The following is a 21,884-nucleotide window of genomic DNA, read 5'->3' on the forward strand; positions in this document are numbered from 1 at the left end:
TCATGATGGAGAGCAATTAAAGAACGGGGTGGGGTGAGGGTGTCAGGGAATTGTTTCCCGGGGTGTCACACGATGGGATGCAAGCCCTGCATGTGGGGTCACTGATGGCTGTGCAGATGTGCTATGGGAACAGAATGGACAGAATGATGCTGGAATTTCTGCCTTCCCAAGGTGAAATCTGTCTTGCATGATGTTAACCACTACATTCCACACACCATCTTTAACAGAAAATGCAGGAGGCAGTATTCTCTAGTAGTTAAGCAAAAAGAATTGTTTCTGGCACTGATAGACAGAATCTTTTTTATTTAATGTTTCTGAAAGGGACCCAAGAGATTATTTTGCTTGTAGTACCTCCTGCATTCTGAAGTTAATTTGTCTAAATAATAGAAAGCTCGTTAAAATGTGTAAAGCAAAAGAGTCACTATATGTAATCTCTCTTGACAGACAGACATCCCTTGTAAAACTGATAAATTTGGCTGTGCTTGAGAGGAAACTAGTGAATAAAATATGCTGCTAGAATATCAGAAAAATAATTGTGAAAATCTATTAAATGAGAAGGGTGCAAACTGATTTTAGAGGCTTTCCCCACCACCTACACCAGCAGGAAATGAGGTAGTATGCACTACTACTTACCTTATATCTTTTTTTACATCCAGGAACAGGACAGGCAAAAGGTTTCTCATCCCCTCCATTCATGCACATTGAACTAAGGATAGCTTCAGAGCTGATAGCACTTTCTGTAGTCCAGGACTCATCACTGTCTGATTCTTCATAGTCTACTTCCTCTTCATCATATTCACTACCTAGAAAAGCAGGGTAGTCAGATAAAACAAGAATAAATAAGAGCACAGCAATATAACCCATTCTGCATTTATTACATCAGCTACAACGACTTGTAATTTCCCCACTTTTGTCTCTTCTGGAAGACAGTTATTTTAAATTTTATAACCCTATCTTTCTTGTAGTTATTTATTCCTTCATAAAGACACCAGTGGTTCTTTTCCTAATAATCAGGACAGGCCTTATTAATATATCTTCACAAACTGTTAACTGCATGGCACAGAAAGTTCAAAGGACTGATTTTAAAATGCAGTTTCATTGCTTCTCAAACACCAGGATCCTTCCGTCTTTCCCAGTGCCTGAACAGAAAATGTGCTCCCTCCCCTCCTCCAATTAAAGCTAATTTTAAGGCATTTCTTTATGCAATACAATACTGAAGAGTGTAATTCTACAGATCATAAACAGTGTAAAATAATATGTTGACAAGTCCTAATGCATTTACTAGCCCTTTGGAATTAATAGGAATTATAGCACAACATTAATAAGAATTATATTGTAGCAATTATAGTTGTGAAATTCATTCCCTCAGGTGTGGGTATAAATTGCATTGTGTGACTGCCCTGAACAGACCGCATTATGTTCCAGATATGCTAAGACAGCCATCTGAGCAGCTGGTGCTGAGTTTATTTATTATTTTTAATTGCAATAAGTATTAATGAAATCCTCTGAAGAAGTTAAATGTGAAACAAGAGAAATTAGAAAAGCAGAATTCCAACTGTAAAAATACAGTTGAAAAAAGAAAAGCAGGGGAGGGAAGAGCCGCAGCTGATTAAAAAGAAAATATATGCACAGAGGGAGAGAGAGGGAAAGCTGAGGGAAACTTCTGTGGTGTCAGCAGGAGGTGGTGCTGTGTTTCCCCTCCCCTTTCTTCTTTCCCTTTCCCAGCTCTGCTAAATTTTATCCTTTCTGCTGAAAGACAATTTGGCTCCAAGTGCTGGAATAGCTCCCGCTATTAAAGACAGTTATGTGACACTTGCATGGTTCTTCCCTCGTGTGCCCTTTCAGCTCTACCCACCGAGGAAAAAATGCAGACAGATGCCTCATGGCACTTTAAAACATTCTGAATTCACAGGGGAAACCCATGCTGTAAAGCACAGTGGGTTTTTAGGGGTGCTTCTGCTGAAACTCCGTACTTCTCTCCTCTTTGGACTCTCCCTACCCCAGTGTTTCCAGTCAGACTCAGCACTGAGTAATAACACGTGGTGGTTGGTAGCTGCCAGCACCCAGGGCGCTGAGCTTTGGTCAGGACACATGTCAGGCTGTCCACGTTCCTTTCCTGTGGCTCCCATCTGTCCAGGATGGTGTGCAGATGAGGAGGGAGGGACGGTTCCCCACCAGCGGCAGCCGTCGACATGAGCGCACGCACAGCCCCTGCAGCACATCTGGAAAACTCTGCCCTGCTGACTGTGGCTCCTCATCCCACTCCCAATGAGCAGGAGCCAAAGAAAGCATTATTGACCTCTTAAAATATTTCTGAACTCTAGGAACAGTTAACCTAAAATGAAGTTAAGAGTTGTTATAGTTTAATTAACTAATAAAAAAATGGAGGCAAAACCACAACTCTGCTTCTACGATTTCCTGCCCTTGATTGTATCTTGATGGAAAAAATTCCTCAAGCTGTTTCTTTCAAACCTTTTAGCTCAGTGGGGTTTTTTTAAAGCAAATGAAACAGAAAACCCTATTGTAAATACACATATGCACTCCTAGGATGACAACACATACAATTCTAAACACTGATATCAACAATTTGTGCCTTTATAATCACCCCCCTTGTGAGCTCCCTTAAGAGTGGGTGATTTCTGCTGAAATATGATTTTGTCCTAGTCAAGAAAACAGAATTTGTACAACAAACATCTCTTAGGGACACCACTCATTTTAGTGATGATAAGGAGTATGTTTTCATAAAGCAACAATCAGTGCTCTTTAAAACTTACTATGCAATATGATGTACAAAATAAGAGATACACAGAACAGTGGGGAGAAGCTGCAGTTGGTCCAATTTTGCATTTCCTTAGGTTTTCCTAAAGGCATTAAGGGGTGCCCTTTTAACTTTTCTAGTAATTTTGTACAGTCAGATCCAACTCTGTAAAAATGTTTGCCTGTATTTCAGTCAAAGGTAGACTCAGTGAAAGAGATAGACAGAATCTGTGTATGTAAGAATCTGTGAGATCACACCATCCTTATGGGTTTTTTTTCCATTGGCTTACCTGAACAAAAATACAAGATTTGGTCTAGTACACTCAAAACAGTTCTTCAACCAGTATAAGCAAATGCTCCATTATCTTAATTTTTAAAATTCAGATGTCACTATGGATTTTGAGCTTTTTCATATGAATGACTATACAAAAGTGTATTTCTTCTTGCACAAAACAGCAATACTAATTGTGCCGTATGACTTCACATGAAGCTGGAACTGCAGTCTATCACTGCTTTTATCTAACAGCATCCTATTGAACTCAAACGCTTCTCCTCTCTTATAAAAATAAGAAATCTCAAAATGTATTTAAAAGGATCTTGGTATAAGGAAAATGCAAAAAAAACCCCAAACCTGCCTTGAAAAAAAATTCACCAGTAATAAAAATTCAACCTTAAAATAATTATGTTGTTTCAGTTGTTACAGAAAAACAACACCGATTTAGTCATGCTTTTAACTGATTCTGCCTCAGAATTTAATTTCCTCAGTTGTCAGTGTCTAAGAGCAGCAACCCATGTGGTGCCTCCCTGACTGCGTGCAACACATCAGAGAAGGAGGGAAATAAAACAAGAGGAAAAACAAAAAGCAACAACGCGCAGGTTGGCGCTGCCATTACAAACAGCCCCTGGATGAGGTATTTTAATTAAGTGGCGCAGGGCTGAGCTCTGTGAGGCTGTTCCCAGCCGGAGCAGGCTGGGCTCCATGTCAGGTGTACAAACTGCAACCCGAGCCCTTGTCCCGGCTCTTGGGCAACGTTCCCAGGGACCAGCAGTGTGCCCAGGGGAAGTGCACAGCAGCGCACTTTGATCAAGATAGAGTTAGTTAATTGCTTGCATTTTTTTTTTTTTGTAAAGCTTGGTTGGTGTTTCACAATTATATCTGCAAATATTTACTTTTTTCAAGGGGGAAAAAAAAAAGAAAGAAATGAAGCGCCTTTGCGCCTAACCTATGGCCTGCTCCAGGGTGTAACAACTGCGTGACTCGAGCAGTGTTTGCAGTAACTCTTCAGAGAGTTGCCTCACTGAGCTCTGCTTGGACACTGCCATGCTCATGGAAAACAGGATGCTGTGCTGGAGCACGCTGCCCTCCTGCCATGCACTCCTGTGGCATGGGTGCCAATGGCTTTTCCCTTCCTTCTCACGCTTGGAAAGCAGACTGAATGCTCCCCCCACTGAAAAATATCAGAACTGGGCTTCAGAAGACTGAATAACAAAAAACCTCTCCCAAAACTCGACAACACACAAAGCATCTGAATATCTGGCTGATAGAGAAGCACATGCTTTCAGCAAGGCACCATACAAATACACAATATTATTACCACTACTAAATACTAGTTCTACCATAGCAAAAACCCTGCTCTCTTCCTCTCTCCTCTGGCAATGCTTTTTCTGAGGCTTCTTGCTAGCTCGTTGCTCTTTAACATAATATCCAGTTTCATCATCTGGCTTTCATTCAGAGACCCTACACAGTTCTACCTTGGCCTAACCTAAACCACTGCTTTATTATCCAAATAACTCAGTAACATCTTCTTAATACTGCACCCGCCCTCGCATGCAATATTCCCTCAGTCCTGGCCCACAAAACCATTTCCCCACTCCCCACTCTAGTGGCCTTGCCAAAAGACTCACTTCATCTGTGCTGCCCCCAGCAGATCAAAAAATGAAACCAAACAAAGGCAAGGAAAGAATGCTAGTTCAGCGGTTTTTTTTCCCCTACAATTTTCCATGCTGAGACAACGCCATTACTCCTCAAAGGGGAGGTGGACTACACTAGGCACAAGTCACACAGTAGGCCATACTGGAGCCAGAAATCACATAAAATTACCTGTTATGAGAAGCCACAAAACATACTGGGTCACAAAAAGTTCTAGCAAGTTACTTCTCTTGTAATTTTCACACTGCATTTAAACAACCCATCACAAATAAGCAAGTTGTCTATGTCACAGTCAGAAATAAAGACATGCACAAAAAGGGATCATGGTTACTGCCTGCAGGGTAAGAAGCCTTTGTAGTTTGACAAAAAGCAAAGCTGACCATAGACTTGGTCTACACCTCTGCTGCCAGTCAGTTTTCCTGTCAAAATCAGTGAGAATGTCACTTATCCTACAGCAAAGATCTCACCTCTTCAATGCCCATCTACTACTTTTTTGTTTCCCAATAGATGAAGTCAGTAACTTAAAGTGCTCAGAAATGGTTTGCAGAGAGCTAATTCATTTGACATTCTGGAACAGACAACATCCCAGTTACACTGTTGAAAATCTGGGGCCTTATTTTTTATATTTCTGGGGTTTATTTTGTATTCACATCACTATAGTCAAGATAAATTCTGCCTTTTGCATGAGTGAATTCATTCTATTGTGAGATTTACAGAGGATTTTCCCCTGAACTTTAAATGAATCTGGGTTCTAGCAGGTGCACAGCATTTGTCATTACATCGCTTTTCAAATCTAAAGACTTCTCTGCTGTGCCTTTAAATATAAAAAAGACAAAGCTGATTAAAACCAGCACAAGCTCTGTGTGCCATTATAATGAGTAGGATCTATCTTGACCTCTGATCAAGAACATTATGAGTTCTTCCTTTCTCCTCCCATGAAGAAAAACAAACCCAAAACATCCTTGCCAATTATTTTTGTGCCCAGAAAACATACATTTAAGTATACAATGAATAACTATGAGCAAATAGCTTACTGCAGTGGGAACCAACATTGCTAGTGTCACTGAAAGTTCATGGTAATTCCAAGGATTTCTCATAAAAATTCAGCTTCACACTTTGTCCCGTGTGGGACTTGCAGTTTGTATTTCACAGAAACAGTTTTATGAGAGCGCTTCTTATGTTAAGAACTTCGCATTCCCATATACTGCGACAGTTTCCTGATAAAAAAAGAGAATTATTAATATTATGTGAATTTTGGATTAACACTAAAGCACATTTATTGATTTGTCAGACTTCTTCTCTCTGTGCCCATGGATGCACACAGCAGGGACAATGAGCTGATACTCATTGCTGATCTGAAGACATATCAAGTCAATCAAAATGAAATATCCTTCCTTCATATAAAGAACAGGAAATAAATGCTCAGGGCAATGAAACACCAAACAGTCAAATAACAGCAGCCATGCAAGTCTTTATAGTCTAGAAGCTGTGGCAGGACTCTGTCAGCTGAGAGTTGGTATGGGTGGCACAGTGCACCAGCTCTGCAAACTCCATCAACACATGTCAGACACTGGATCATCCAGATACACTAGGCCAGGGTCTTTGCTTGCTTGCTTGTTTTGGTGGGTGGGGAGAAGGGACTCAAGAGGACAGAATGTGGTTTTCAGCCTTTGAAAAAAAGTCCATTCAGATTAATTTCTTATATTTTCAAAAATACTTTTACCTTTCATGTCCACAAAGATGATGTAGACACAAGTGAAGAAAACCTAGAGAGGCTTAACAGAGCACAGTGCAGTGCTACAGACACTGGCATTTTAGATAGCAAGTGTCAATCCAGTGTTTGGATTAAGCACCTAAATACAATGAGCCCTAGGTTCACCTCAGGGAAGGCCAGAGCCTTTCTCCAGCACGTGGGTATGATGAGCACATGCAGTTGAGTTTTTGCTCCTCTCCCAGTAATTATTCCTGATCCTCATTTCTGGGCGAGGAGAGGCAATTCTATTCTCAAAGCCAACTGCATGCTCGGAACATTGCTGCTGCTGGTGGGAGCTGATGGAGATGGGCATGGTTTGTCAAATGGGCAATTGCCAGGGCTGGCAGAGACCTCCATCCCTCTTCATGGTCACAACAGAGTCATGAAAATAGCAGCTATGACATACTACTGCCTTGGCCCTGCTCCAAGCAGAGTGGGGGCTCAGAGGTGTCCCGCTGATGCTGCCAGCCCTGCACAGTGCATCCCGCAGGCTGTGGCTGCTGCTGCCAGCATCCTCCTCTTTCCCAGGACACCAGTCAGAGCAGGATTTGGCCAGAACAATGTCTTCTGGAGAAACCACCCTTCCTTTTCTCTTTCCCAGTCCTCTCCTAGCTCAGATCAAATATCAAGTGCTAAATAACGAGCTGTTAGGATGTATTACTGCCCAGAAGAACTAATTTTCTATTGTCTCTGGCTGAAGCAAGGCAGTGCTAATGAATAAGCACCAAGAGAATTTCAAAAATGCACCTCATGTAACCATGTGAACATGGATTCAAATACAAAGAACAGTATGTTTTTTATCATTAAGGCACAAGGCACTTGAAAGAACTAGAGAAAATAAGTTAGGCAAAAAAATCCCCACAAAAAAAATTTCTCTATTTGCATCATTTGAAGAGTAGCTTTCAGACCACACTTTCAGACCTCCACTGCTATACCAAAGGAGAGAACATTAAAGCTTCTAAGGTTATGGGTAGGTGTTTCTGGACATCCTCTCCCCTCTCCCCTCTCCCCCAGTCAAATGGCAGCTTGCACACTCACAGAGACAGTCTGAAAAGATCCTTCCCACAGCTATTTTGGAGGGTGCTACTTCAACCAGGATGAACCCATACATAGCCAAACATGCAGCATCCTGGTGTTTTAAATGACATTGTAATAGGTCAATTCAAACATTTCACACCAATTGCAGTTTTCATTTCAGTGCTCTCAGTGTATGCTCATGCTGAATTTTAAGTGACTGAAAATGTATCCCATTACAAGGTTTGTATCCCATTACAACATTCCTTCAGGTAAAACATAAATCTGAATACATTGTATTTTGGTATAGAATGATTTTGGCTGAGCTAACCTACATGGGAAATCACCCTAAAATGTTGGAGGTTAAGCTAAAAAGATAAAGGTACAAAATAAACATAAAGTTTTATATTTAAAGTGCTATTAGTATGACATTAATGCTATGTATTCTTTTTCACTGTCAGCAAAATGGAGAACTAGTTACACATGAGATTTGCTCTCCACTTCGGGCTACTAGAGAAACACACTCAGGTTAAAAAAAGTTAGCCCTCCAGAGCCAATACTGGGGTTGGTGGAGCAGCTGGATTCTATCTGGCTTTAGGAGCAACTGTGTGCCATTTTCTTTCTTGATATATCTGTATCTTGATACTGGTATAGCAAAGAATAGTCTTTAAAACTAAAGCACTGTAAATCCTAATCCAAAGTTTATAAATCCTCTTGCACACCTAATAAGCAGATATGTTACCATTCACTGAATGTATAAATGCAAATAAAACATACAGTAATTTCACAACTATAAGGTGCACCCTTATGACTAAAATTTTCCCTCGAACGCAGAAGTGCGCCTCATAGTCCCGTGCGCCTTATCTGATGTACAAAGTTGTGAAATTTGCCAAACCGGAAGTGTGAGTTCTGAGCCGTGGGGGGAGCTGGAAGTGCCACGGCAGCCGGGTGGAGGTGGGCCCAGGAGCCCCCAACACTGCCCCTCTGGGTGGAGGCGGGCCAGGGGCCCCATGGCTGCCGGGTCCAGGGGGGCCCGGTGGCTCGCGGCACTGCCCCTGCCTGGTACAGGCGGGCCTGGGGGCCAATGGCTGCCGGGTTGAGGCGGGGCCTCGGCCAGCAACTGTGTGGGGGGAGCTGGGGGCGGAGCCTCGCTGCAAAAAAAAAAAGTGCACCTTATAGTCCGGTGCGCCTTATCTGATCTACAAAGTTGCGAATTTTGCAGACTCCCGGGGGTGCGCCTTATAGTCCGGTGCGCCTTATGGTCGTGAAATTACTGTACATGTAATAAGATAAATAAAAAATAATTCCCCACTTCCAATTACTTGTGGAACAGCAACTAATCACAAAAACATGCATGTAAAGAACTGATTCTGGAAAAAAACAGTCAACTGATACCACGGCATGTGTTTTGTAGAGCAGGGCTTTCTGAGAACGCTGCAGAGGTGCTAAAGCAAATTGTTATAATGTCACTGCACAATGTGCTGTTGAGGTTTTATGGCCACACTGCGCCAATAGTCTCGGGAAGTTATTTTGCATTCTTATATAAACTTTTCCCCCCAATCCTGTTTTCCACAAAAAAGGGCTTTCAATAATGTACAATCTTGTGTTTATACATAGTACAGGAAAAACATGATAAACCCAAGAACACAATCTCTACTTTAAATATATTTTAAAACTAGATTTCTACAACTTCATGTAAACAAGAATAAGCTCTTAAACACTCACCAAAAAAGAACATAACCTTCCTGTAATTAAATGGCAGTGTTTTACATGGCACTTTTTAAAAATAATGAAAATAATAAAAAAAAGTAAATAAATAAATCAATCCAGCAGACCCCTCCCAATCTGAGGCTTAACCTGCAAAGTAATGTAACAGTAATAAAACCCATGCCAGCTGGAATCCTTTCTTTTCCTGGCTTTGCCATGAGAAGCAAGAACAGGTATATGTTTGAAGAAAAACAAAGTAGGACATTTTCCACCTTTAGTCACAGGATGTTAATTGAACTCTGGCAAATGTTTAAAGATATTTTCAAAATGTTCAAAAAAGAATTAAAACCAGTTGGGCCTGAGAAAAAGAAACAATCCATCCTTCCTCCCCTCCCTTCTCTCCCCTCAAACATCTGTTCCAAACTTATACTCCAAAAACCACAGCGAAGAACGGTCATAATTAATGTTATTTTGGCTTTTTAGTTGCTAGGCCTGCATTCCGAGGTTAGAAATACAAAAATACAAGTTCAGGGCACTATTACTGTACTTAAGGACTCTCCTGATGCAAATAACAAAAAAGCAGTTTTTCTTTTCTCTTCTTCAGCCCATTTTATAAAAAAGGAGAAGAAAAAAAAGAAACTGTACCAGGAAACAGTTCCCTGTTGAAGATAAAGGATTACAATAAAAAGTACCTACATAAATGAGCTACACTTTATGAAGCTATGAAAATACATTTGAGACATGTTTTATACATGCTTTACAGCTGTACAAAAGCTATCCACTCACTTACAATGCAGGTCATAAAACTGCTAAAGCACACACAGTCCCTCCCCAGCCCGACTGCTGTGCCTTCACCTTCACCAGTGTGCAAATCCTGCATGGATGCACTGGGCTGCCACCCAAGGCACTGTTATCACTGTGCAGGTATAGCCTGCACTACACAGTGAGTGTGATTCCAGCAGCATCTGGCTTGGCAGGGATTTTTCCAAGATGCTCCTGGTCCTCCTTAGTGTGCATGGGCTGCACCATGAATGCCAGCCCTGGCTCAGCGCGTGCAGGACCAGGGTGCGGAGGAGCTGCAGGGCTGCAAGACAACTCAGTGCTTTTTCAGCAGCTTTGGGCTGAGGAAGTTTCATGTTTATGAAGCCCAAGAGGGCTGCAAACCCCTAAACAGCAACAACGGCAGATTCTCCACTTCAATGCACTGAAGGGCCAGGAAGATTTTAATCTGCATGAATATACACTGACCACTTCTCTCTACATGCTTTTGAAGCTCTGGATCATGTAGATTTAAGAAATATCATCAGCATGATCTGAGAGCTAGCCCTAAGACTCAGAATTACCAGTAAAGGCTAAAATGGCTATAGACTACTGAGCAAGAATCAAGGCTTTTGTCATTTTAACTACACCAAAAATCTACATGAAAGATCTGTTAAGTTTTTTATTAATCCTACTTTGTGTTTCTCAGAAAGACATTAACTCAAGCATAAGAACACATTTTAATGGGGAGTCATGTCTATTCTCTCATTTTTAAAGACAAAGATTCTGATAAAATAAAATGTGCACTGTGCCTGTTATGCTGCCAAAAGCCTTTCTTTGTGGCTATCATTATTTCAATCAGGTCTACAAAACGTATGTTAGCAGGTGTGAGTTGTTTCAGGTGACTGGGCTGAAATCAAAGTACTTTCCAAATTGCTATTTTCCATTGCTCCTTGGCTTCTTGTAGCTTTTGACTTTAGAGGTAGAAGTGCTCAGAAATTGTTGTGAATGGCACTGTCTGACTATATGTGGAAAAAGCTTTCAAGAGGGAGGCTATGCTAGCAAGGACAATGCACCGACCTTCATCTTCAGCAAGAATTAGGGTGGTGTCTTCCACCTGCATGGCCACAAGTGGTAAAAAGACAAGAGGATCTTGTGGTTTTAGGGGTCAGCAAATGTTTCATGGTTTTTAGTTCACTTGGAAATACACAAAAGCTACAAAGAACCCTGTTTCTCCTAAAATGTTACATAATTTTGAGGATCCTGTACTGGCTAACATCAACTCATGATACACCATTTCCCCATTGAAATAAACCTCTCTGGGTTATAAGTCACTGAGTGTGAAGTGGCATGTTAGTCCTTGCTTTTTATTACTTCTGATTTGCTTTGGCCATAATGCAAGGAAAACTCAAACATTTGCTTAAGTTTCATCATCTTCAGCACACTGAAATGCTGCCTAAATGAGTCTGGGTGGTTTTTTTCTGCTGTCAGTGTGCAGACATACAGCACTGCTGGACATGCAGTAATTTTTTCAGTCCTCGAGGTACCACAGTGGTACAGATAAATCCCATTTAATATCACAGTGTAATACACATATATGGATATGTGAGAGCATATATGTGCATATGTATACACACAAAATTTAAATAAACACCTAAAAGCTCCATGTGGCCACTACTGTTTCTAACCTGGAGGAAAACATTTGTGTTTTCAGCTAGGAATTTTCAAGATAATTAGCAGATTACTTACAAAGCTAAAGAGTAAATAAATAAAAAAAACCCCTTCCACCAATTGGCCCTTGCAGTATAAACACACAAACATGAATGCCATCGTTGTTACCCTGAACTGCTGAACTTTTTGAGCGTCACACTATCCCTATGTTAAACCAGGTATGCCACAAGCTGTGAAAGGCAGACACAACGTGCCTTCTACAAATTCCATATTTTTTAGACATTTGGAGGAAGATAGGTCTATGTGTGACGGGTGTGCTTGCACACAAAAATCCCTATCCTACCACAAATTAACACAGAGATAATCTTTACTTTTAAGTTTATTGTACATTTTTTGTTCTTGACCCTGTTAAAAATGGTTTGCCAGGGTAGACTGCTATGATGGGGATTATAAAACAGTTCCTGGACTTGGAAGTACTTTAAATCTACAAGCCATGTTTCTATTGCTGCTTTGTAGCTCAAACCCCAAAACTAGTGATGATTTTATGAGTTGCTGTAGTCTAGACAACTCGGTTACTTTTCAATTAAATTGTTCCTTGGGGAGACTACTGTGAAAAATTCCCATACAATTAATTACAGGTATGTGCAATTAAAATACAATTCTACAGCACAGTAGCTTTACAATTGCTGGTGCAATTTATGTCTGTATCAAACAAGAATGCTCTGAAGGGGCTGGGAAGACAAAGTACAACACACAGGAGATTACATATAATAATGTAAGGCTACCTGTAGTGAATGAGATGAAATAAAATGTAGTGTTAAAGTTTTGTGTGCCTTCTCTTCTGGTAAGATTCAGAATTCTACTAGAAAACACAAAATCTGACACCTGAACTAATCTTCCCAGAACATATTTTTATAGCAAACTGGGCTCAACACATTTTTCCAGCCAAGTTAAAGAACACATTAGAAATTTAACAGAATTATAATGAAAATGCATCTGTAAGCAGGAAAATGAAGAAAAATAGAAAATGCAGGAGAGGAACTGTGATTAAAAAAGTCAATATGCATTTCCCCTCATTTCCCCCCATCGGTTGTTTTCATATTATTTTCCTCTATATGCACTTTAAAATATCCTTTTTTAACTTTAAAAGCAATTTCAATTGTTAGAAGCACCACTTTCAAATAATATAATTTTGTGAATATAGTATAAGCCTTTTTGTACTTAAGTTATAAGTTAGTTTAGGATGGAGTTAAACAAAGGACTAAGCAGGGGAGGTTACCATAGCACAGGTCTTTACGCAAACCATAGGAAAGATAGTTATAGGAGGATCTCCTATAAGACAAAAAGGGCTGAGGTTTGCAAGTCCTTATGACTCTGGTTTTGCCAGGAGATTAAAAAAAGGCACCAGGGCCTCCCTTGTAAGAGACACAGTCATCCCATCCTTCCTCCTTTTAGGGTTCAGCCAAACTGCAGAGCAGGTATCCAGGTAATCACACAGCTAGAGGTCAAAATCCATGCTGGTTTGACCAAGTTAATGTCTTGGTCTTCAGGATAATTTCAAGCTGTTTGATTTGGAGCTATGAGTTAGTCCAAGATATAACCCTGTTGCTGTGCCTACAATATGGAATTTGCTCTGCAGATCCTCCAAGCCCAAGTCTCAGTATGTTCTGGGAATGCAATTTTTTTTGTTTGGTTTAGTCACTGAGTAACCAGGTTAATACACAGTCTTGTCTCTCTAAGGAAGCCAGACAATCACCTGACAGCTGATGAACGCTAGAAAAGAAAAAAAAAACAAACAACTGAAGCACTTAGCCAAGCGCAGTGATGAACACTTGCAGATTTTTCACTTTGGATTACTGAAGAAAGAGCTAAATATGTACAAGTTTACAGCCTGGCTCCCTAAAATTGGAATTTGACATCTAGCTCTGAAAAATCATCTTTTAGTTGTGGGAACAAATCCCACCTGTTCTACGAAAACCCTATAGGAAATAATTGCACTTTTACTTACTATTCTGCACTGTTATTATATTCTATTATAGCTTTATTCCTTAAGGTAGAAACTGGAAACTACCACAGATTTCTCTTATTATTCATGCTTAGTCATGCTCAGCCAAAAGCTCATGTTAAACTCTCATGCTATATCTAAGCACACACATATACTATGGTTAAGTCATACATTGATCAATGCTTTGCACAATGTCATTCATTATTTTTTTCATTATTTTTTACAAGAACACCCATAAGGCTCTGTTAGAATAGGTGCCTCAGACTGCTAAATGCTGGGCAATTATATGTACAATATTAGTGTGCAGGATTAATACATAGCCCCAAACCTTCAATTAGATGGAACCATTTTGGCTCCAATAAAAAAAATTTCTCTTCCATCATCTACACAGAAATGTGAAAACCCAGCAACAGTGAAGCACCTCAGAAGAAAATTTTGTCAGGGACCACAGTTCAGTTTCCACAAGGTATTTCAACATAGATTTTGTCATACCTTGCAGGTCTGAAATATCAAATATGAAATATTCAAACATTCATTTTGCTGGAGAACTGAATTTGGTCTTCATTTTGTGAGGTATGGCTTACTTATTTGCCCAAAGTGCTTATCCAAGAATGAGTCCATATATTTAATTTTTAATAAAAACATAGCATAAAAGTTCTTCAGTCTCTGAACAGGCAAATAAACAAGTAGAAAGTTCTTGTAATGAGATGGTTCCTCAAACATCTGAAAGTCTGTGTTTTCAAGTTGCAACAGAGCTTGGTTGATTTGTGCTTTACTGTGCTGGACACCCCATAAGTCAAACACACAAAAATGTAACACTTCTCAGCAACAATACAACAGCCCTAGGATTTGATTTAGTATTTCTACTTTTCATTATTTTTCCAATTACATCTGCTTGATACTAGGCTACTTTAACATAAAGTGCAACAATTAAATTTAAGCATTTACAGTATGCTAATGCAGGTGAAGGATTTTTGAAGTGAATGGCTAAAGCTGGGTTTTCGTGGCTACATAAATTCTTGAGCTTGCAACTCTGCAAGTGGTGAATACTCCATTCCAGTCTGACAAAGCACTTGTTATGTGCTCCAAGTCAGGCAGCATTTACTTCCTTAGTATTGGGTGTAAACATTAATCGTGTGCTTGAAGTGCACGTGACCTGAATTTGTAGCATGATTTTCAAAATGCCATCAATGTGTACTTGTTTCTACTCGTTTGTCTCCCAAGCCTAATTTCAAGCTCCCTTAAGATCTAATCAAGGAACATTTTGCAGTGCACTTTGCTTAAAAAAATAAGCCCACCACAAAAGAGCAGTATGTCTCTAGCTGTAGCAATATTGAGTAAATCTTCATTGCTCAAAGAGAAAGCTGTTGTAGATTATCAACTGAATAGCAGATTTAATGGCTCATAGTCTACTCTGATTCAACTTAACATGGAGTTCAGAAATGCCACCTGCTGACAGCAGCCAAACAGATTCTGCTATAAATAGCAGTTCTGCAACAAATTCAGCTTAATTCAGCTATGTATTAATAGCATATCCATCAACACAAAAAGTTTTGAGCACCTAACTCCTCCTCCTGTAAGTCTTCAATTAATTTGTGGGGGAAACACCCCTGTTATTTTACATTTCTGCTGTTCACTGTAAACTCACAAAGTAGTTCAGCTGAGCAGATCTCTTTTTCTTGCTGGATTCTGTTTAATGTGCTCTGCACAACAGCTGTCTGTGCCATATGATTACTTCATTGTTGAAAGCCTGACATATGGAAACTCTACTGAAATGTTAGCTGCTTTGATACCTATGAAGAGGAATGAGCTTTTACATTGCAACAACGCATATTTTCAACAATCTAAAGTAAAAAAAATTAAACACACATTTAGAATCTAAACCATATTAGTTTCCAGCATATGCCTGTTACTCCATTTCAATGTCCAATTCCAAGGCTGGTTACTATTGTGGGTTTGGTTGCTATTACTAGCAAACAATGGGTGGTTTTCTTTCAGCTTTTGCATTCTTGGAAAAGAAAAGGGAACAGATTCAAGAGGAGGCCCATGGGATTCCTTCATGAGTTATCCATGAAGGCAAATGCCACACAGCAGAATTACAGGAATGATATCTCATGTCATTGAGATAACAGTACGTGAGATAACCAGGTTTATTGGGAAAAGTCACTAACTGCCACACAGTGTTTTCCTTCTCAAAATCAAAGCTTCCACAACAGACAGCTCCTTAATGGACCAGAAGAAAGACGCATCCTTATGGATCAATTTCTGAGTCCCAACTGCCTTTGGTAGGTAGAGAAAGGAGTTCCTTTGTTGTTTTCCTCCTCTACAAATTAGTCACCCATAGAGGGAACAATGATGCTCTAAATTATTTCATCAGCAGAATGAACGCCTATTAACACAGAAAGAAGTTGCAATTTTTTTGGTCACTGTTTTGCCAGCAGTAGCATTTGACTCCTGAACAAAATCCATCTGAATAGTGGGAGGTTTTTTGATCTATTAATTTTATTGAGTAAAAATTTATATGTACCTCTTAGAAAATATTCAGTCTTAGAAGATATTCCCTAGTGATATAAATGATTCTCTTTTAGTTACCTAAACCTGAATCACAAATAATACATTTTCAAACATTTAAGAATGCAATCACTCTAGGTATAAAAGGTATTCTTAATTATACCAGGCTCTGAAAATAAGACACTAGGGGAAGACTGATTTTTTTTTCCCTTTTGATTGAAAATTAATTGAATTTCACTTTCTGTTACAGAATGACATGTTATATTAAGTCATGTTTCACCACTAGTATGATTTATTAGACAAAAATTGGCCCATTTCACATAGTGTGTTCTGACTGAAATAGTGCAGCTTTAAGACTACTGACAAAGCTACAAAGCAGTCTTGACTTCAGTTTTAGAATATGCTCTATATATCTACAAAACTGCTCGTTTATTATAAATCTACTAAAGCATCATTCAAATAGTATCCTCAGATGGTAAATGTAGAAATTTCTTTAAATTTGACAGCCTCAGTGATATTTTTTTCAAGCCTCATAACATTACTTTGTTGACTTTTCAAGCATATTTGATTAAAGTATCACTGTTTAGATCTTAGACTTCTTAAAGGTTAAGGCAAATCCTACAAAGTTGGTTTTTTTAAACTCAAGATTAAAATGATTTATTACTTTCAAGTTTTACCAGAAAGGAAAAAAAAATAAAAATGAAAAGTTAGGTATTTTCTGTGGGTAGAAAATGGGGTCACATTCATAAATACTGGTGGAAATTTCAAGGAAATCTGACATATTTATGAAAGGTAAAAACTTTCAAATGCAATCAATCAAAAATGACTGAACAAATATGACTCCCCAGAAAGGCATTTATCCTAATTAATAAGACAAACCAATAGTTAGTCACCTACTCAAATGACAGCTGTAAATCAAAATGGGACTTGCCAATTCTCTCCTGGTCAGCCTATGACCACCCATGAAAACTGCACTCTTTCATCTCCTTCCCAAGTGGAAGGGCTGAGAAATGGCCACAGCTGTTCCAGGCAACCACAGCATCCCCAACACTTTGTGCCAGGACTGGCTGCCATCCACTGCCCCAAATGATCAGGCAGTAAATAGGTCTATAAACCTATTAAAACTGCATAAATGTTATAACTTGTAATCTATTAAAATAAAAAATAAACAGGAAAGGATGTCTGAGAGCCAGCTTCTTTAGAGCAAAATGAAATGCTAAGTATGAGGTTTTCAAGTTCTCCAGATTTTCTTTCTTTTCTTCCTTTTTTTTTTTTTTCGGTGCAGGGGAAGGTGGGAGGGCAAGACAGCGGGTTGAACTATTAAAAAGCCAGTTGGTGGTATTAAACTCTTGCTTTAGAATTTATAGGAAGGCCAAAAATTCACTCCAGGCTGAAATTTACTATTCCAGGCCTGGAACAGTTAGAGAAAAAAAAATAAGGAAAAAAAAAAAACAGAAAAAAAGGAAGAAAGAAAAAAAGAGTCATAAATTTAAAGGAAAATAATAAACAAACACAAAACAGTGGTTTCAGATGATTTTTGGATTTCTGCAATGCAGAAGTGGCTTTATTTTTTATTTTTTTAAGTCAGAGATTTATCACTATGAATTAGTTTCCTAACTAAAATTGGGAACAGTTATTTTAATAATTAATTCCCGATAAATTACTATCACTGGATCTCTTTTAAAGCTTTTCAGTATGAAGAGATATAATAGCTTTCAAAGGAATGTCAATGCTCTGACTTACACTCAAAAGCCAGGAAGTTAGGGGTGGAAATTTCATCTGTGAGCCACACAGATGTATGAAAACATTTAAATAAATTAACAACGTATGTTAAGGATGCAATGCCAGCCCCATTTTCATCCCTAACTAGACTTCATTGGTTTTGTGGGTTTAAAATTGACATTTAAAAATAAAAGCAACATAAGTTTTTGTGACTTAATTGAGTGCTCCTTAAATAAAGAGATATTTCAGTATTTGCAGACTGCTAACATCTTTCCGAAATAAGCTGTGTGCTGGTGCTACTTTGCCCTATTTCCCTATCACCCTAAGGAACCTTTATTCCTGATGGAAGCCATTTCTTTTGCTAAATCCTGCCTGTGAACTCTAACAAGACCATTTAAGCCCTACTAAACAAAGTCTCCTGGGAGACACTATTGTTAAAATAAAAACTGGAGCAAATTTTTAAAGTGAACTTTCTGCAACCATTAGAGGATTCAGGTCTTAAGAAGAAGAGGAAACTTGTTATAGGAGAGGGAACAAAAAGCCAAATGTAAGTAGCGAGCATATGCCAACCACCCTGAGGGAACAGAGGGGAGGTATAGAAAATTAACTACTCCACTTCTACTTCCCACCAAAACCATGAATGGGCCACTTCAGGGGACTAACCCACACAGAATCTGAAGATAAATACATGTCTACTCCATTACCTGATAAGAGCCTTAAAGAGCAGACTTCTCTGCTGGATATTTCTGCTTCTCTATGAATGATCTCCTATACCAAGAGGCAGGAGGTGCTTACATGTGCACGTGCAGCATCTGCAGCATTGATTTGTGTCAGTCTGGATGCTGCTCAGCTCTCAGAGAACGAGGCCCCACAGTCTTCTGGCACAGATTTTTACTGTAAAACTTAACAAACACTCTCTGCAGCTGAAATACCTTGACCCACTTCTTATCAGGTTTCACAAGCTAAGTGTGTTTGAGTCTGGTCAATACACAGATGAGAGATCATTACATGGAATTACACTTTGCTGAAAACTTACAGCAGTAGTTTAAAACCATCAGGAAGTGGCGAGACATCACCATGAGGACATGCACAACTGTGATTGGGACCCAGGCAGCTCCTGGTTTCACCCAAGCCAGTCCTAACACCCCTGGGAAAGCTAAAATGAGCAGCATAACGAAAGGGAGGACAGTACATGGAATAGGGGCCTCAAAAGATTAGTGTGGTTTTTGCTTTCTGTGTTGAACAAGAATGACAAGAAGCCATAAGTGACAGACACTCTCTGCTGAGGAACATGTGTACTTGGATCCCCCCTCACCAGCCTGTAGGGCATGATTCCTCCCTGGCATCTGAAGTGGCAACACTTTGTGCAGTGACAGTAATGCCAGGCACACTGCTGAGCCCTCCTGAACTACCCAACAATTGAGATAGATAATAAAAGGCAAACAGTCATTAATGAATGAATTGGGCCAAAGCAATCCCATTTTACTTTTTACAAAGCACAGGTCTAAAGGAGGATGAGGGCAAGGATTATATTTGGATTATAACAAATACAGGGCATAAGGCAACCTGTGGGAAAATAGCCTATTGGTTTTCTCAAGTTACCACAACATACACGTTTACCTGCATTCAAAGACGAATTAACAAGAGTTTTCTTGGAGTACAAATCAAACAGGACTGCATGGAAGGAATATAGCAATACTCTTCATTCTCACTGGATGCAGTGGAGGGTATGCCTGTAGGGCTTGAAAGCTTTGTAGGCACTGTGAGGCTGAAATGTAGGATAATTTACATACTCTAAATAGTTTCCCTGAAAGAGATCTTGCCTAACCACCCTTGGTTACATCACCTTGTTAGTCAACTGCCATATATACTTGCACTTGAGGGAAAAAGATTTGCATGGGCCAATAAATGACATGTGAGCTGCATATCTAAAGTTAGCCTGCAATCCCTACTGGGCTGCCTCTCCAGACACTGAACCCACAGAAACTCAGCCAGAGCACGACTCTAAGCACCTCATCTATTTAAGTTAGAAAAAATCTTACACCAAGTAAACACTGGGAAAAAAACTGTAGTTATCAGAAAAATCTCAACGCTTACTTTAGGTCCAGAAAAACTTTTAGGATAAGAAAAATGGAAGTTCTGGACTGAGGCTGCTGAAATACAACGCAGTTAATAGTAAATTTTAAAAAGAGACTTGAAGAAAGAATATATGTTTTTTGCTACTAGAATGTTACAAACCCTAGGGGTCCAAAAGGGAACTTGGAACAGAGGGTGCAGAAAGTGGAAGCTAGCATTATTTATAACCTGGCGGGCAGGACTTGTAGAAATGCAGCCATAACAAGCTGATTCTCTTAACTGCAGGTAAAACAACATTTTGACTAACTTTAAAAGCTTGGAAAATATATAAATAATAAAAGTATTTTGGTAGACAGATGCTGACTTTTTTTCTTTAGTATTTGACGGAACATGTTTCAAAGAGTACAGCACGAGGCAATATTGCTGACGGATGTGCAAAGTTATACTACCTGACCACATCATGAATTAGCCTTCTCAGGAGGAGCTGTACAAAAAGTAAACAAAAGAAAGAAAAACTCCTTGCCATCTGTAGGATGTCAAGGAAATGAATCAGTTTGTTTCAAACAGGAAATCATTAAGAAAATCTAAAATTTTCTGAATTACATTAGACTTTATCATTTAGCTTTTCTCAACGTGCTTCCCTTTTTCATAAGCAGGGACATACTGAACAGCCACTTCATTTTACAACTTGCAGACAGAACATCTCAATGACTGCTACAACTTTTCCATTTAATCATTAATACTAAAACATGAAATAGCCTATATAGAAAACATGTGGCATAACAGTTTTTCAGGGCAGTGATGCTCATGTGATTTCCTTCTAAGGAGAATGTATTGATCCTATTTATTACAGAATAGAATACTCCTATTAGATGCATTTAGCTTTTTAGAAGAAAGTACGGGTATTTAGTCTGAAGTGTACCAGAATTAGCTGACAAGATCTCTACCTAAAGTAAATCTGACTTAGGCCAAGAGATCTGGTTCAGGATAGCAAACAATTTTTAGTTACTCTAATCAGTGCAAAAAAATTCCCAGGACTTTCATACCCTGGAAAACCAATAGATCCCTTTTTCCATTTATTTCTTTTTATGAACATAGTTTCCTAATGAAAGTCATTTCTACATGATGGCAGCAGGAGAACATTCTTCCCTAACTACTTACTATGAATTCCATTCCCCCCTCCCTCCAAAAAAAAGGGGGTAGGGGGGATGGGGTAGGGGGAAGATACTTACCACTTTTTAAAAATCTTAACTGACACTGTACCATTGGCAGAGCTCTCCCACTGATACATAAGGGGTCTTTTGCACATTTGGGATTTCTGGTAAGGTTTGTTTCTTCATATAATAATTTGAGCTGCAATATTTAAAATTAGTGTCCTTCTTCGCTTTAGCGAAGAATTTGGAAATGCCCAAATACATTTTAGGGACTGCAGACCAAATGTAAAAGAGCAAAAAGCTTTTCTGTTTTATTTTTCTGGGGCACTTCTTACCAATGCCTCAGTACGCCAAATGCCACATAGCAAGACTGCTTCCTATATTTTGGGATGAATTAAAGAGTAGGTGCTTACCTGTAGGAGTACTACTGCGAAATGAAGAAGAGGGAGTGATTGGAGGGGTGACTGGAGGAGTAAGGCTTCCACTGCTGTGGCGAGGTGGAGTAGATACATTCCCACGGGACACTGTGCTTGACAAAGTCAAAGAGAGTTTTGGCTGAATCTTTTTCTTCAAAGACTCCTGCTCACGTCGAGCTGCATCAGTCATAAATCTAGAACAGGGACAATCACGAGGATGAGAGCTTTGAACCACTGTCCACCAGCAAGCTTTAGGTAAAGATAAATTTGCCCTCAGTGACCCAATGGAGTTTCAAACTCAGCCATGACAAGTTCCTCTGCAACACACAAATTTACAGAATACAAACTTCTCCATCAACAGTTTTATGTGTTTAACATCTGGGCCATTTCCTTCTGATTTCAATAAAAC

At 39.3% G+C, this 21,884-nt stretch overlaps 1 protein-coding gene across 1 annotated transcript in view; it reads right to left on the reverse strand.

Moving 5' to 3' along the window:
• Positions 1–21,884, reverse strand: part of JAZF1 (JAZF zinc finger 1) — a 191,366-nt gene that overhangs the window by 8,038 nt on the left and 161,444 nt on the right. The window contains exons 3-4 of the mRNA XM_033075034.1: positions 21,473–21,669; positions 634–803 (exon numbers count right to left, since the gene is read on the reverse strand). Of these exons, the coding sequence (XP_032930925.1) occupies positions 634–803; positions 21,473–21,669 (367 nt within the window). The remainder of the gene's footprint in view (positions 1–633; positions 804–21,472; positions 21,670–21,884) is intronic.

The sequence above is a fragment of the Catharus ustulatus genome, chromosome 1 (assembly GCF_009819885.2).
Source record: "Catharus ustulatus isolate bCatUst1 chromosome 1, bCatUst1.pri.v2, whole genome shotgun sequence".
Lineage (NCBI taxonomy): Eukaryota > Metazoa > Chordata > Aves > Passeriformes > Turdidae > Catharus > Catharus ustulatus.